The sequence below is a fragment of the Fukomys damarensis genome, unplaced genomic scaffold (assembly GCF_012274545.1).
Source record: "Fukomys damarensis isolate Sample0158 unplaced genomic scaffold, DMR_v1.0_HiC HiC_scaffold_30, whole genome shotgun sequence".
Classification (NCBI taxonomy): domain Eukaryota; kingdom Metazoa; phylum Chordata; class Mammalia; order Rodentia; family Bathyergidae; genus Fukomys; species Fukomys damarensis.
The window spans coordinates 66,052,310-66,069,760 of NW_022900942.1; the positions used below are offsets into that span (position 1 = coordinate 66,052,310).

At 45.1% G+C, this 17,451-nt stretch overlaps 1 protein-coding gene across 8 annotated transcripts in view; it reads left to right on the forward strand.

The window, feature by feature from the left end:
• Ptprm (protein tyrosine phosphatase receptor type M) overlaps nt 1–17,451 on the forward strand; it is a 608,602-nt gene that overhangs the window by 359,798 nt on the left and 231,353 nt on the right. For 6 of the 8 annotated variants that reach the window (XM_033757449.1, XM_033757450.1, XM_033757454.1 and 3 more), the window contains exons 12-13: nt 6,541–6,814; nt 7,774–7,810. In XM_033757449.1, the coding sequence (XP_033613340.1) occupies nt 6,541–6,814; nt 7,774–7,810 (311 nt within the window). Of the gene's footprint in view, nt 1–6,540; nt 6,815–7,773; nt 7,811–13,886; nt 13,962–17,451 lie in introns of all 8 variants that reach the window. The other 2 variants (XM_033757448.1, XM_033757447.1) reach the window with 1 other exon arrangement.

A 17,451-nucleotide genomic window follows, 5' to 3' on the forward strand; every position in this document is an offset into this window, starting at 1 on the left:
TTTTTTTCCTCCTTTTTTTTCTTTTTTTTTTTTTTTTTTATTTTGTGGTAGAACCAAGTTCTGTCACACCCTCCTAAGTGTTCAGCCTTGTGACTTTGAGAAGTGATGGATTTAGATTAAACAGAATTTGAGAATTTAAACAAAATGGTTTTAGAGAATTGGATTATTTTAATCGGACTAATCAGTCCTTTGTTGTTGGAATGGATGTTCTTTTCCTTTGACCATTTTTAATTCTCTCCAGACAGGCGAGGCAGAGCATACTAGTTCATTGGAGATGCTTATAAGAAGTAGCTTTTATCCACGTCTGTTTGCTTATTGAAGAGATGTCCATCGCTGTGGGAACATCTTAAACCGTGTGGGTTTGCAAAAGTTTCCATCCTTTGCTAAAACTGTCTTAGTAATGGTGCTCTGACTTCCAACCTAATAACTTTCCTTTTTCCACTGGGTTGTGCATACAAAGACCAGAATGTCGTTGCTTGGGAAAACCTAATTTTTATCTCTCAGCTTGAGCCATTGCTTGGTATTGCTCAGCGGCCACAGGCGTGTTAATAGAAAGCGCCGAATCCCTTCCCACCCCGCCTTCCCTGCCTGATTCTAGGTGACTTTTACTGTATTAAAAAATAAGACTCTAGATTCTTCTACTGCCAGGAAATGAAGATCGTTTTTATTAATGTTGTTTCTTGGATGACAATGTCAGTCATCTCTTTGAAAAATTCATTTTGGAAACGAAAATTTTTCTTCAGAAACCCTTGGAAAGAAACTTTAAAAACGGCAGGGGAGAGATCATAATAATAGAGTAGATGTAGTGGAGCATTTATACAATAAAACTTAATTTAACTTTGCCCAAACTCCATTTCAAACTTGCTTTGTGCATGAAAATATGTTCCACTGCCTTCTTCCCCTATGTTTTAAATTTTCTTTCCTTCCACAGTCTTTTCCTAAGGGTTTGGCCTGAGGTCAGGGCTCAAGCTCAAGGCCGACTGTGTGGAGGGGCTGGGAGCCTGGGGTGATGACAGAGGTGGAAAGCATAGAGGAACAGGCAGCGGGTGACTGCCCCAACCGAGCCTGGGTGTGTGTGCTGCTTCCCCAACCCCAGACACCCCGTTGCTCCTCACCCGTGAGGCACAGAGGCTTTGGGAACGAACCCGAGTTGGTGCCCTGCAGACTGGACCTGCCAACAGCTGCTTGGTGTGGGGACTGAGCCAGAGACCCTGGTACACCAAGGCCGGGGGCCCTTGCCTGACTGACAGTCGGTCCTCTCCAGCCACGAGTTAGTGGAGAATATTTGAGTTCTGTTTTCTCTTTGTTGCTGTTGTGGGTGTTTGTTTGGTTGGTTGGTTTGGTTTGGTTTGGTTTGAGACAAGGCCCTGCTTCGTTACACAAGCTAGTCTCGAATTCCTGGACTCAAGCGCTCCTCCTGCCTCAGTCTCCCAAGTAGTTGGGACCACAGGTGCTACCGCACATGGCTGGGTTGTATTGTTTGTAATTTTAGGAGAACATTATGCAGAAACAGCCTACTGGCATCATCAGGTGACAGTGACTGGAGACTGGTACAGCCAGAGGCCCTCCCCATGTTAGGTGCTGCAAGCCTTTGGTATAAAGATTCTCACACACCTGTAACTACTTCACAGGAACTCTCCTCGGGTCCCTCTACTCTGTGGTGACCTGTGTATAAGCAGCTGTGGACTGGGCATCTCAAGGACCTAGACAGACTGTTCCTAATTCCTCTTCTTATTCTCCCCTGTGCCTGGCATAAGGCTAGGCCTTGACAAGGACTGACAGCAGGGAGAGCGGAAACGTGAGCAAAGTGAAGCCCTTGGCATTTAGCGGTGTCACAGCCCGCTCCATCTTGGGCCAGGAGACCTGCAGCATCAGAGCTGGCACGGCCCCTCTCTGGCTCTGGATGGTGGCCCCAGTCCACGTCTCGTCCCTGCCCTGTGGGTGTCACTTGTGTCCATCTCACTGGCTGCAGCAGAGAAGTGTTTGGGCTTGAAAGATTGCGAGTGGATATAAAGCAGACGTCCAGGAACCAAGCCAGAGGCTGCCTCCCCGTGGGGCCTGCCAGAATTACTGCAGATTTTGAGTCTTGTCGGAGTTGGAGATATGTGTGTGGACTTCAATGGTTACACGTCCCCGGTCTGAGAATCAAAAATACTCTGAATTCCCAACTTTTTGCAAAGATTTTCACATGAAGGCTGCTGTCAGCCTTGACCTGGTGTAACTTTGATATTCTATTCCTGTTTTTTTTTCAGATGATGAGGGTTGTTTTCACCATGGTAACTGCCCTTGGATTAGCATTTGATACTCACGTGTTTGTTCTGACGTTGTGAGGATGAAGTTGTGATAAACTTGGGCAAAGTAGGGAATGCAGGGCAAGACATCTTTGTCACTCTGAAAAATATTCCACCCAGGCCGAATTCACTCAAAACTTGTGCCCGCCGCGAAGATTAATGACAGGTGGCCTTTCCCAGAGCGCACAGCTGAGTCTGATGTGCTGCTTGTTTTTTTATTATCCCAAACCTCCGTAACAAAAGGGCTTTTCACCCTGCCCTCTGTTCGCAATATGGGATTGTAATTGAGTTCAGATTTCCCACCCAACCTTTCTGTTGTAATTAATATTTTATTATAGCAGATTTTATCACTCACTAGCAGAGCAGCAGGGTACTGAACTGCATGCTAGTGTGTGCGTGCGCGCGCACACACAGACACACACGCAGTCACACAGAGCATTAGTAACTTTCTGAAGCCAGCAAAGCGCCTCGTCGTGAGTCATGGCTGCTCGTGCTGTCTTGCAGGTATCCACAGCAGCTCAGGGCCAGCCTTGGAGTCGCAGCAGGACAGAGAGAAATCAAAGCTGCTAAGCATGGAACATTCAGCCCTGTGGGTCTGGGCATGCTGGATGGTGTGTGTGACACTGTGCTGCATCTGTGTGACACTCCTCACCAGCGATGGTCTGTAATTCACAGCGGAGGACCAAGTGGGATCCACTGTCCTCAGCACCGGGGCTTCCCTGGGGCCTCCTGGGCCTCCCAGCCATGACGGAGACGTGCTGAGTGCCGTTTGCGTCCTGATTTTAAACTGCTGGCTTACTCTTTAAACCTCAGCGCAGTCTTAACAGATTCTTTGGAATATTTGGGCATTATGTCAATATACGCGGACTGATTAAGAGAGAGCAGTATCTGGAGCAGGAGGAACATCAGTTCTGAGCGGTTTCCTGGCAGTAAACAGTCCAGTGTCTGGTCCCCTGCCTAAGTTAGTCATCAGAAAGATACCAGTACTGACCTCTCCTTTCTGTACATAGAGAATTAAAAATCATACCAGGAGTTTCAAATCAAGGCAAACATCACTAATAGGAGCCATGAAAGGTATTGTGAGCCCCTGAAGTGACCAGAAATGCCTGTTTTAAAGGATTGGCAAAGGCTCAACAAAGGGACCCTGCTGACCCCTCTCCTGTCCTCCCTGCCTCTGTCCTCATTCTGCTCACCAGTTGGGCAGCCCTCTGCTATTTTTATGCTGATAAGAAATAAAATAAATGGATAAGAAAAATGGACTTGATGAAGGGTTTAATCTTGAAATGAATTAGGACCAAAAAATTTAAGTCGGTATCAGATCCGCAGGCTTCTTCTGGGGAGACCTCAAAGTTGGAAAAAAAAAAACAGAAAACGTTTCATCACATTTGAACTTTCAAGTTTAAAAAAGTACGTGAAAGATTTTCAGATGTTGCTTTCTAGGTTATACTTCATGTGCTGGTCTATATAAATGCAGATTTCTTATTCTCCTTGTAAAGACCTGAGAATTTTGTAGTAGAAAAGCCTAGCATAAATTAAACTTTAAATTTCATTCTCTCTGGAAGTTCTGATACAGTGATGTCATACTTTGGGCAGACTCAGCTCTGAGCTGCGCTGTGATATTGCCGGAGGAAGATTTCTGTGTCGCTTTATCTTCCAGGACAGTGGGGGATAGGCCTAGGAGTGGTGCAGTTTTAATAAACAAAGGAGCCTGAGTAATACATTAGAAAGATAATAGAATTGTAATTCAGCTCACTGAGCTAGAACTTTCTGACTGGCTTCCAATCCCTGAGAATTTGCTTTCTTTAATCTTCTGAGAAAAACCATTCCATGAGATTTTTAAAGCAAGCTTGGAGCTCTTGATTGTGGGCAACGGGATGATTTTATGAGATTCGTCAGTGGAATGACGTCATTTGCATAGGCGAGAAACGCCCCAGCCGCCCTCTGCCGTCCTGGGCATTAGGAACGTGCTGGGTTCCGCCAGGCAACAGCAGCAGACAAGAGGATTCAGCCATTTTTCATTAGCACTTGGACTTTGATACAGGGGGATAGAAAAGAGCTTCTTGACCTTTTAGTGCTTAAATTATTAAAGAACAAATAGACTTGAGGTCTGGATGCTCGCACATCTAATTTGTCTTGTGGAGCAAGGATGAAAAGACATTTGGGGTTTGAAACTGCTCCAGTCAACTTCGTCCTGTCTTTAATATATCTGAAGATGAGTAGATGGTAGCCATTTAAAAAGTAATATGTCTGGAGTCGAGTGTATAATGCAACTGAGGCCAGCAGGCTGCAAGGGAGGCCCATTAAAAGATCATTTAATTCTCAGATTTTTACCCAGTCCTCATTAAATTGCTGCTTGGACAAAAAAATATTTTTCCATCCACACTCATTTAGATAGCATTTAAATTACAAAACAAAATTTTGTTTCATTAGGGAACAGCTCATTTATTGTTTGAGTTAAAGTAGAGCAGTACTGTATAGGTACTTAGCATTTGTTGAGCCAGCAGCTTAGCCTGAGGCAGGAGGGTCCCCAGTTCAAGGCCAGCCTGGAAAACTCAGTCAGACCCTGTCTCAAGAACATGGGGATAGAGCTCAGTCGTAGAATGCTTGCCTAGAATGTGTGAGGCCCTGGTTTAATCTCCAGCTTTGCAAAATAAAAATCATTGTTTGAGCTAATAAATGAGTGAACACATACGTCACACGTCCTAGCAAAGCTGGAGAAAATAGAACAGGACAGGGTGGCAGAGGCGACAGAAACACAAACTTGCTTCCCTCAAATTTCATCACTGCAATGCAAGCTGTCCTGGATAAACTTAATACTGACTCTCATACCATAAAACCTGCTCCCTGGTAATAATTTCCCCCCTCCTTAGCTTTTAAATATTCAAAAAATGAACACAAAATAAACTTGAGATCAGACTTAGTATGGCAGAGCACATTTGTGAATTCAGTGAGTTTTGTCCTTAAACATGTAACATGTGATCTCCCTCCAGAGAAACTAGAAATGACTTCTGGATCGTCTTTTGCCTTCAGAACTGTGCACCTCATGGCCCACGCCACTTGACCATCATGAAACCGATTCCAAGAGTGTAGCCACGCTCCCTGCGGTGTCCTTTCTGATGGAGCCCAGGGTTCAGGGCCTGCTGGGCTGACCTCTGTGGCTGGGCTGAGGCGGTGGCGTTAGCTGCTTACATTGGCCTTGGCCATGCTTCTGCCCTGCGGACCCCTGCAGCCCCGCCCCTTCCCGAGACGCCTACGCCTGAGGCCGCGGATAACAGGGACCCTGCATGGACCCTGTGTCTTCAGCACAGGGCCCCAGGATAAAGCTTCACTTATAAATTAGGCACAGTGAGGATTATCAGCGGTTCCTCATAAAGATAGCAGCGGGCCAGCCACAGCGTCCGCTTGGGGCCCGGGAGGCTCAGCCCTGGAACTTTCTGCAGTGGCTCACACACAGGACCTTCACGCCAGGCAAGGCACCCACCTGTGTGCTCCCGGTGAGGCAGGTTCAAGGTGGCTGGACACGTCCTCGGTGGGTGGCTGGACACGTCCTCGGTGGTGGGCCGCTCCAGCAGCACTTAAGGCGTCCCTCCCGCCGTCTCTGTTGGTGGCCCAAGAGTCACTCCACACAGCCCAGCCAGCATCTCTGTGGGGAAGCATCTAGTGCTTCACAGATTCATGTTTGAAATCACGCCATCTGACGTCAGGGAGACGGAGGAGTCCCGCGTGTGCCCTACCTGCTGTGTGTTCCTCTGTCCTCACTTTGGGCGACTCTTTAAAATTCCATCTGTTCCGCAGGGAGCTGGCTCCCCACCTGCATGGAGGACCTTGTGTGATGACTCCTGACAGGAAGTGCCTGGGGTTAGGAAGGAAGAGTTTGTCTCCCTTCTCTTTATGCAATAATACACTGCCTTTTGTTACCAGGTAAGCAGAGTTCAGTTCTCTGCAGGATCATTGCAGTTTTGTGGGTAAAGGACGTTCTTTGGTATCCAGCTTATAAACAGTAACAGTTGTCCTATAATTCTTTGAGTACAGTGAATTTTGTTCCTCTCAGAAAATTGTGCTCCTCTGGGCGGGCGAGCTGTGAGGATGAGAGCGGGCGCCGCGGCTTCCCAGGAGCTGGCATTCTGCGACACTGTGTCACAGCAGCACCTTCCGCACGCAGGACCCTGTCCAGGCTGCTCCGTTTCAGGAAGAGTGGAGCCTCTCTTTTGTCTGTAAATATCAGCGACGATCCTCTCTCTTTTTTCAGTGTCTACCAAATAGTCGTGGAGGAAGAACGTCCTCGAAGAACCAAAAAGACAACGGAAATCTTAAAGTGCTACCCGGTACCGATCCACTTCCAGAACGCCTCCCTCCTGAACTCGCAGTACTACTTCGCCGCGGAGTTCCCTGCAGACAGCATCCAGGCTGCGCAGCCTTTCACCATCGGGGACAACAAGACCTACAGTGGGTACTGGAACACCCCGCTGCTCCCGCACAAGAGCTACAGAATCTACTTCCAAGCAGCTAGCAGAGCCAACGGGGTAGGTTTTACCAGTGACCGTGGACTTCGGGCCTTTCAGGTTGTTACCGCGAATGCGGCTTAGGTAAGACGGTAGGGCGCCGATGCGGCCAGGCCTTTGTGTGTTTTACTAATGAGCAAATGAGTTTTTCTCCTTGTAAAACTATTTTCGTGTAGAGAAATTCATGGCAAGAAATGAGAATATTCATCATGTTTTGGAGGAGTTGGAAAAATAAATCCTCAACATGATGGTTTTTATTTTCAGATTTTCTTATTACCAAAAGTTGGCTAGTGGTTCTGCTTAGCTTACTAATCTTACGGGAAAACAGCACAGCTATGACACACAGATTCGGCTCATTTAAAATTTTGTGAGATCTACAACATCTGTCTTTTAGGCATATTCTCTACCATTTCTTTAACTCCAAAGTGCTTGTGCCTCCTAGAGCTGCAAATGAATTAGGGATCTTTTTTCTTTTCTAAGAGAAAACAACTTTAGGAAGATGAGCTGGAAACAAAGCAGGATTCTCAGTCATTTCTGCGGTGTTGTCCTTGTCCTGTCCACACCAACCCGGAGCTCTCCTTAGGGAGAGAAAACATTTTTTAGGGTCTCCCACAGTCTCCTTCCTCCCTAGCACAGGCCCAGGTGTCCACTCAACTCTAGCCCGGGAGTGGAGGGGCCGACTAGGGTGCGGGTTCTTCCTGAGGATCCAGCACGGTGTAGGGGAGGAGTCCCGGGTCCTCCAGGCAGGGGCAAGGACCACGGGTCCAGCTCTTCGCCCCTTGTTGGCTTAGGATACCGGTGCCACAGTGAAGGGGACAGGAAATGTGCCGGAGCACGTATCCCAGAACCAGCACGGGTGATAAAGCCTCATTTGCAACAGTGAGGCCTTCCTTATCAAGTTGCTTAACCAGAACTGCAGATTTTTCTGTTGTGCTTAATAAAACATGTGGAATAACTCCTCCCCTCTTTATTTCATACAGGAAACCAAAATCGACTGTGTTCGAGTGGCCACAAAAGGTAGGTTGAAACTCTGCATTGATTTCCTGGTCTGTGTCTTTTAAAAGTTGCTTTAGCCTGTTTCAAAATGGCTTGCAGTGTATCTCCATTGACATGAGCGTGTAGACGTATGTCATACGGGATACGTGTGCAGGTATGTATACGGCAGTCAGCCTTGACTATTTCATGTAGATAATTGTAAAAGTAAGCCTTACTGCTGTTGTGTTTGAAGTCGTTTTCAATGGCTTTTTACTTTTTTAAATACTAATTTTTATACGATGCCAGTATACATGTTTTAAACCATAGTGTTCATGCCTGATAAAACTATATTTAGTGATTCTTCATATAAAAGGAATAGTTAAAATAGTACACCCATCCTTTTTTATTTGAGACAAGATCACATTCTGTTGCCCAGGCTGGCCCAAACTCCCAGGCCCAAGAGATCCTCCCACCTCAGCCTCCCCAGTGACTGGGACCCTGGGTCCACACCACTGCACCTGACTCCGTCCTTGCAGAGATCTAGGGAGAGCATCCCTGGGGTGTCAGCTGTGAGGCTCCGCTGGCCCCCGGCTGGTGACCTCATTATGCAGCTTGTTTCTCTTGCCTGGACAAATGCCACTGAGGCAGAGCTGTGCAGGCAGCCAGGGTGACAGCCCCCGCTGTCCCCATGCAGCACCCCCGAGTCAGCCTCAGTGCTACTATGCCCGTCACACACGCACCTAGGGGAGACGGTGCTGTCTTGAGAGGAGGAGGCATTATAGATTAACACTTGCAGGTACACACCTTGTGTAGACCTGAGAAGCCAGGAGGGCAGTGGGTGCCCCTGTGTGCTTCAGCTGAGAGGGAGGAGATCAGGCTGGATGAGTCTTGTGGGTGAGAACTATTGTCATCGTCGTTTGACTTTCAGGCGACAGTATGACCGTGCCAAGGGTGTCCACAAACATTTTCAAAATCCTCGTTGCGTTCTTACTGCATGAAGGTGCGTGACTTTTTAAACTTAGTTGGAGCTTAGCGAGTACTTGGCTGCACAGTATGGGGTAGGCACGGGTAAGGTGATCACTGCATTCCTCTCTGTTCTCAGGGGCTCACAGTTCTTTTCCTGATAATCTATCGATACAGATTTTAAGATACTCATGATATCTTATTGAACCTGATGAAGGGCCTTTATTTATGGCAATAAATTAGTAGTAAATGAAATGATAGCTGTCAGGGTGATTCATAAACAGCCAGGTGCTGGCAGCGACTAATGATCACAGCACCACTAGCCCCAGGCCAGGTTCCATCCTGGTTCTTCACTCTCCAGCTCACGGCTGTGGTCCAGAACAGGGCTCCCAAAGGACCACCTCATTGCACCCCTCCTCCCTTGTGGTCTGAGAGGTGAATCTCGTCCCACGGTGCCTAGTTTATAATGCCTTACGTTTAACATCGCAGCTGAAAGTTTGAAAATCGCTCTCATTCATGCATTCACATTTGCACTCCTCCCCCAGGGTTTGCCTGCCTGTGTCCGGCAGCAGAGACTCTGGCCAGCAATGGTGTGGTGTCATATAAGCATCTGAACTCCCCTGTGAGGACTGAGTCGCCGCCCAGTTCATTGTACAGACAATGAGAGATCTGTCATTGTGCTCATTTATGTAGTTAAATAATTATATAAATAACTCACTAGTAAGTATGTAAATCTGACAAGTGTGCTGTTTTCACAACAGATTGAATTAGATGGTGATTTGGACCCTTTTCTCCCATCAGCTAAATTTCATCAATACTGTAATTTGTTTTTCAATCCACCAAAGGATGATTAGGCAATCAGATGACCCAATTGACTAGATAGTCCCTGCTCATCTTTTCTGAGTCATTTACCAACGTTTACACAGCAGCAAGCTCTGTTCAAATAGCCCCTTTTGGGAAAAGAGGAAAACGCATTTTAATATTCACCGCCTAACATTGTCATTTCTGTTTCATAAAGTCATAGTACAGTAAGAAACCTTGGGAGACACTCTCCCTCCAGGCAAAGTGACACAGTGTTGTGTGATTTTATGAAATTCTGCGTGGACAGATTCAGCATCTCCCCTTACAGCACAACATAATGTTCATCACCCTTATAATGAGAAAAATTTTCCCTTCTGGATCTTAAAAATGCTTTTTTCAGCACAGGAAGCCATTCCATCTTGACTACTTAGTTAAAGTAGAGAAATAGGCAGGTTTAATGACTTCGTTAGTACTGTGTAATAATAAAGCTGGAAAGGTAAAAGTTCAAACATCCCAAGTGTGCTTTGCCACCTATTTCTGATAGTACGGTGGCTTAATCAAGTTCTCAGATACCAATCCGCTTTCCTGAGCAGCGTTCTCAGGGTACAGAGATTTCCGAGTTCTCACACAACAACTATTGACAACTCTCTCTTAGGGAAGATTTGGAGGGGTATGTGTTTGCACAGAGAGGTAGTTTGTCATTTCAAGTGTGGATATGTCTCTTAAAACTATAGTTCATACTACTTATACATTTAATGTTGTGATTATCTTAATCATATTCCAAAGAGATATTTTGACGCTCTTCATCTCAAACATAGAGCTTCATAACAATTAAGCACAGGAAAATAACCTAAGTTATGTTATTATTTATCTGCATGATGTTCAAAGGTCCCCTCTCAATTCAGAGACTTCCTTTCATCCTAGCGGGGAGGGAATAGAAGAACTTGTAATAATTTTTAAGTTCTCAAAGTTTTTAGTGTTTTACAGTCATATCCACATTTTTATATATGGGTTCTTTTCATGACCATTTGGTCGAGCTGTGTGTTCGTAATTAGTGAGTGTGTTTTCTTTAACTTTTTATAGAGCATGGATGCCTTGTAGTAACTGGCAAGGTTAGACACTCTTACATTAATTTGTGGATGACCAATACGAAGTTGTCAAGATAAACTTAAAAATCAGAGTATGTCTTATTAGTAAACTGTCTTATTAGTAATTTGTTTCAAAATCCATTCTAATCAATTTGACAGTTTAAAAATACATTAATCTTTTATGAGGTGCTATTTTCCTTAATGTGTCACTTATGTCTCTTCCAATTACCATTGGAAGGTTTCCTGTCCTCTACTTGTTTTCAGAATTATTGCAACGCCTTCCAAGTACAAGGCATAGATGTTCTGTCTTTTGAAGATCTTGGGTTCCTAAAAGTTTGGGGATTTTTATCTGTTGAATTTTGATGGTAGGGTTATAGCTGTCAATTTGTTCTTTTCCTTGCTACAGTTTGGCTCACAGCTTTATAGCGAAAAGTATCTCCCTGCAAACACTAGTTTAACTCTCCCCAAAACTATCAGAGACGCCAGACTCTAAACCGTAAAATGAGAAGAAAAGAAAGCATATTCCAATGTTCTATTTTTACAGGGAGTTTTCTGTGTGTTTTATTTAACTCCAGTCTGTACTGGATGCGACTGTTGGAAGGCCTTGGGGAAGCGCTGAAGGGTTTCTGTTGTTCTGATACAATTTCTAACTATATTCAGAAACTTGAATGTTTCTTTTTTAATCACTAGGCTCTTGGCCAAGTTTCTCCAGCCTGTTTTTCTTTTCACTCTTTTGTTCAAAGAAATACTGTCCTTTCTTGGCTACCATGAAAATGTTTCTAAAAGAATGGAAAAGAATGTTGAGATGTAAAACTAATTAAGATTCCTTTTAACTATGCATATTGAGTTCAGGGGAAAAGAAATTACATAGTAAGATCACTCTGCTATTATTCAGGCTATGGATTTATTTTTTTATTTTTAATTTTTATTTTCTTTGGTACTAGGGATCAAACTCGGAACCTTGAAGGCAGGCAGTGGAACCACTGAGCTAAATCCCCAGCCCCACGCTATGGATTTAGAAACAGGAACATATGCATATGTTACTCAGCATTTTGTAGAGAAAATATTTTCTTCTCAATAATTAATAATCATCATGTACATCAGGAGTATATGAAGGCCTCTGAAATGGTTCCTAAAAATAAGAAGCCTAAAAGCCTATGTTTATCAAACTTTATGTGACCTAAACCATCTTTCAGGGAATACCAGGGCTGTGTGAAACACTGTTGGTAAAAGCAGACCCAACAGATTCTAGAAGATCCTGACTTGGACTGAGAGGGCCCAGCAAGGAACCCAGGCCGGCAGCTCCTCCCTTCTCCTTTGCCAGCGACGTGCTGTGTCCCTGAGGCCCCAGATCCAGGCCCCAATGCAGTCTCTGAAGTACAGCTTGGGAATTCTGACCTGAATCTGCCAAATTTCATAATGTTCTCTTCTCTAGGTCATCGTTGCTGATACTTTAAGGCAGGAGTCAGCAAGCTTGTATGTCAGGGACCAGATAATAATTATTTTGGGCTGGGAATGCAGCCCAGTGGTTGAGCTCCTACCTGGCCTGTGAATTCCAGAGCTCAATCTCCCAACACTGTAAATAAAATGAACACAAACAAACAATATTTCAGGCGTGGTAGACCACAGTTTCTGTCACAACTACTGAGGTCTACCCTGCCCATTTTAAAGTGATGTCTAACGCAAGTATCATCCTTGCACTAAACCTAATTAGGTGCGAATAAACAGACTGGAGCCCAGAGACCATTACAGAGGTCTTTTCTGGTGTAAGTACCTTTTACGCATGAGGCTCAAATGCAGTTGTCCTTTTTAAGTCCCTGTTTATCTGCAGATGCCTGCTGCTCACCAGAGCTGTTTTCAAGTAGCTTTTGTTCCTAACTTTTACCTCTTTGGATAGCAGAAAGTACCCTATTTTTTAATAAGGGGGTATTTTTCTCAAAAGTAGATGGGGTCCAATTTTCCCATGAGTGATGGAAAAACGACACAGGAGTATTGGCCGAATGCGGTATTCTGTGACCAGCCAAAGGTTAACATGTATCAGACTTGGAATTCACACTAACTTTGTAACAAGTCGTAGAAATGACATTTACTATGTTCCACTTACTGTATCCAGAATTGCTGAGTGTCTCGGGTCTGCCGACTCTGTTCTCTGACCAGTTTGTCTCGCCTCGCAGAACTGGAGCGCATTCAGTAATAACATGCGGAAGGCTCCGACGCCATTTTTTAAACTCAGTTGCTGCAGTTGTCTGGTCCTAAGGAGCAGCACTGGTGCCGAGGGATATTTCCAAATATTATGCCACAGCAGTTTTGGGTTTAATTGTCTGCAGATGGTAGATGATCTATTTTCCTTCCTCGCTGCCACATTTCTAATAGCACCCAGGCTGTTCCTTGTAAATTAGTTATCTTTCGTGTAAGCCTGTTCTTAATTTTTCAATATTTTCCTTTGCATCATTTTCCAGCTGTATCATGTTAGAACTGATGTTTTAATTTTCTTTTTTTTTTTCAATATCTGTGTGTCATGAATGTTAACTGCTTACTACAAACAAAGCAAGATGCACTAGTGGCCCTTTTCAAGAATCTTGCCTCTTTCTTTGGTCACAAGTTAACCGTGACAGTGACAGCAAAGGCAATGAGAAGTTTCAATTGTGTTTTAACCAGTAACCTGAGATACATGTTTTTATTCCAGCAATGTGGAATACCTCAGGTCTTTAAATGGAAGTCTTAATGAAATCTAGTTATTAGAAAAATCATTCTAATTAAAAATTGTAGTGAAGGATGATAGTATTCCTCATGAAGGTAATTGGAGCGAGAAGAGAAAACATGTGCCCTAAGTAACATCACTCTACGTAACTGGATGTACTTGCAAAGCCTGAAGCTTGGATCATCACAGTTGGCGGTGAACTTCTCTTGCCACCTTCAGTTGCAGTTAGAAATAGCTCCAAGTCTTCAGCAGAATTTAGGGCTTACATTTTTTGGTTTTGTTTTACTTTTTTCTTTCAGTTGATCTATCCAGGGTCTCAGCGGAAGCTTGCAACTGTGTCAGATGTAGAAGTCCTACAGACTGACTAGCAGTCATTTAAGAGAGAAGAAAATTCAACGCCTTGCTATGTTGTTTTCCCTTTCTTTCTTTGTTTCCTTTTCTTTGTGTTGTTGTTGGAACAGTTGAGACGATTTGATATGCTGATGGGTTCTTCTTGCTAGCCTAGCTTCAGTCTGGCTTTTTTCTCCCTCATGCATGCTGACCTGGAAATCCTCCTTTGCCTTAGCTGCGATAATCCTGACTCAGCTTACAACACCTTACATTCGCATCGCCCCTGCTGCAGGCGACGGCCAACTAACAGGTCAGACGTTCAAGTATAGACAGTCATCTTGCCCATTTCCTGCTCATCTTCCTCAGCTTTGTTTCCCACTACATTTCCTCCTCTGCTTAAGACCCCGGGTTCAGACCTGTGCTCGTACGCAGTTGGTATGCTCAGCTCTTCTGTGTGCACATCGACCCATGCATTCAGCACGCCCCCACTGCATGTTTCCATTGTGTGTTTGGTCTGTTGGTTTGTTCCTTTGTAACCTAATGTGATACAGAAATGCAATTTGCTGGACTTGAAATAGCACTGCCATCGACTGACAGGGCTTCAAGCAAACTCACAAGGACGTTCGGATTTCTCATTTTCCCGATTAATCTAGAAAGGCATTGAGATTTGTGGGTGAGAAAGACTTACAGCTCACCTTGCAGGTCTAGTCTGCCCGTGCATTAGCAATACACCGTCATATCTGCCAGGATTATTAAAGCCACCCGAAGATGTTCGGGGTGCTACTGCTCAGCTTGTTGCACACGTACAGTTGTTGCAGAGCTGACTGCCTGCCTTAGAGTGGTTTTAGAGAAAAGCCCTTATATAGAGAAGCAGCAAGACTGCAAGTCAAGGGGCAGAGTCACTTAGGACCCTTCAGAAAGTTGAAGGACTTAGTGCATTGGAGCTGACCTGGGTGCCTCTTTGTACCAAGAGAGGAGCTTGTGCACTCTGCCCTCTTCTAAACACGCGTGGGCATCTCTGTTAATCCAGGTAGGAGGACAGTCCAGGAAAACACTCCAGATCCCAGGTGAGTGCCTAGTGAATGCCAGGAGTCCTTTTCCTGCCACAAACATAAGTCGTTGTCGAGGTCCCCAAAGCAGTTACGTAGAGAGGACTTAGCCTTTGTGGCTTCGGTGTGGTTAAAGTCACATGGAAACACGAAGCCACCTGCCATGTACTTCCACCCTGGCAACTTTGTGTTCATGTGTGAAAGTATAGACTACTTTCAGACAGTTAGGAGAATAGTAAAAATGATCTCTAATAAGAAGTCACGACTGTTTAGGTTGCTCCCTAAGCTTATTATTTTGGAAAATAGAGCAACTGAGACTCAGGAAAATTAGGGACTGATTTGATGAGTAAAGAAAGACAGAAGGGTTCTACCTCCTTGTCCCCTAGTGTCCTGTGTATATTTTCACTTACTCACCCCGGGGCCTTACAGCCGCGCCTGCCCTGGCATCTGTCTCCCTGCTTTCACAGTCTCTCTTAAGAATGTATTCCTTTAACTGATTGAAGCTTGGCTTGTTCCAGACGCTTCCTCATCCTGACTCCTGATGCCCCTCCCAGCAGTGAGAGTACGCGGGACAGAGCCTCTCCTAGCCTGAGCGCTCCTGTCTGTAGCCCTGCCTTAAGGACTGACCCCGGCTCTGTGTAGGGTCATCGTCCAGTGACTATCCAGTTTTTCTCCTGCCCCTGAGCCCATGCCAGTCTGATCAGCAGTTAGTAGAATGGTTTGGCCCCAGCCCGAGAAAGCCACAGTCGTGAGGAAGACAGCTGCCTAGGCCCCGTCTTTGGCCTGCCTGTGATCGGCTTTCATCAAATGGAGATGGCTTCTGAATATTATTCCATCTAAAACTCACGTGATTAAGATGATACCTCATGAAGTGTTCCCAGGCTTTCGGACCCAAACCAGGACGCGTACTGTGGTTTGGGAACCCTCGTGAAGGACACACACTGCCACTGTGTACAGTGCCTCAGTCCTAAGAGCTGCAGTGTGCACCTCATTCACCCTTATTAGGATTAAAATGATGGAGGCCAGCGCCAGCCTCGGAAAGCAGTGAAAACCACTCCTGTTCTTTCTTCCACATTTGCTTCTGATTTTAACGATGGGTCCTCATAGCTGGATCCCTTTAAGAGTGCCGTAATATTTCTTCTGCATTTCCTGTCTGCAGCAGACATGGATTCTGATAGCGGGAGCACTGTCTCTCGACTTGGTTCACTGAGTCCTTTCTGACGCTGTGAGCCCTGCTGGGTGGCAGAGCTGACCGACGGTCCTTATCAAGAGTCCCACCGGACTGGTGCCCGGGGGCCTCTTGCCTTCAGGTACATTCACATTAGTAATACCAAGCCTCAAGGCTCACACACTGCTCTGAGTGAAGACTGAGTGTCCTGGTGTCCCTGAGCCAAGCTACGAGAACACAGCATTCCTGGAACTGACGAGGGAAAGCCATGGGGTTTCAGAACTTCCCCATGACGCCGAACAGCTTAGCACAGTCACTGAGTCCACTCCGAACTTGAACTCGCGCACCTGGGGCGCAGTGAGTGGTGACCCTTTCGTTCGGTAGATTGATCAGGCCTTTTGCAGAAGGAAGTGGGTAGGGGTGCAGGAGGGGCAATATCCCAAGGGCCTTAGCTCTCTTGCTGCTCTTTTGGCTCCGCCCATGCTGACCCATTCATTGTTCCTGCAAACCCCCTCCGGGCCTAGCACCCCAGGAAGCATTGCTAGAGGCGAGTGCTTTGCACATGGGTCCCCCTGCACCTGCACCTGTGTGCGCAGGTTACCTATTCTTGGCTGTAGGTGGGGCCTCCCTGCTTGTCTGTCCCCCAAGAAAGCGAGCACTCTTGTTTAGTGAGTGGCCCACTGCCAGGAGTTCAGAAGGGCTCTGCTGGGGGCTGTTCCTCAGACTCCTCGTCCTCATCAGCAGGAAAGAGAAGCACGGCACAGCTGTGTGACACACACACACACACACACACACACACGCAGGCGGTTTAACTGAATGAATCTGGAGAGGCCATTCCAGCGCTGCTCACTGTGATGCACCCTAATGTCTATATTCTGTTCCATCTTGTTCTGTTCCAATGTGTAAAAACGTTCTGGCTCCTGCCTACTAAATTGATTTCATTTCCCTTACTGAACTGTCATCCACAGTTTTAAAAATACTTTTCCAAAGCACTAGATTTAGGAGATAATGAAAGAGAACCAATGTCTGACTAGAACGAGTATCTTACCCACCTCAGAACGCCTAAAGAACTCACTCAGAACTCCTTTCTTTGAACACAAGGAAAGTTCTAGAAACTGGAAGTGTAACCAGTCTGTACTTCACTCCCTTTGTCTTGGGGTTTCACTTTTCATAAATTGAAACTGCTTTAGAAAGAAAATAGAATACTAAACATGTTAGAAATTTCCCTTCAGGAATTTTTAAATTAGTTTTTATATAAAGGTGTAGGCTATTTATAATAAGATATTTCCATTCAAGATTTAATAACCCTTCCAAATCTGAGATACCATGGAAAATGATTTCTTTAAACAAGTTTTTTATCTTCCATTTGTTTAACCTATACATCTAGTATGAAGAGAGTTGTAGTCTAAAGTATTTATAAACAAAGTGACTTCTTTGATTCATATTCAAATCACATACATCAGAGCACATTAGAATTTTTGTTAGATATAAAATTAGTTCTTTCAAGAAAGAAAAAGAGAACTAGCCAACAATAATTCTCACATAAATCCTCAAAGATTAAAAAAATATATATATGCCCGCAA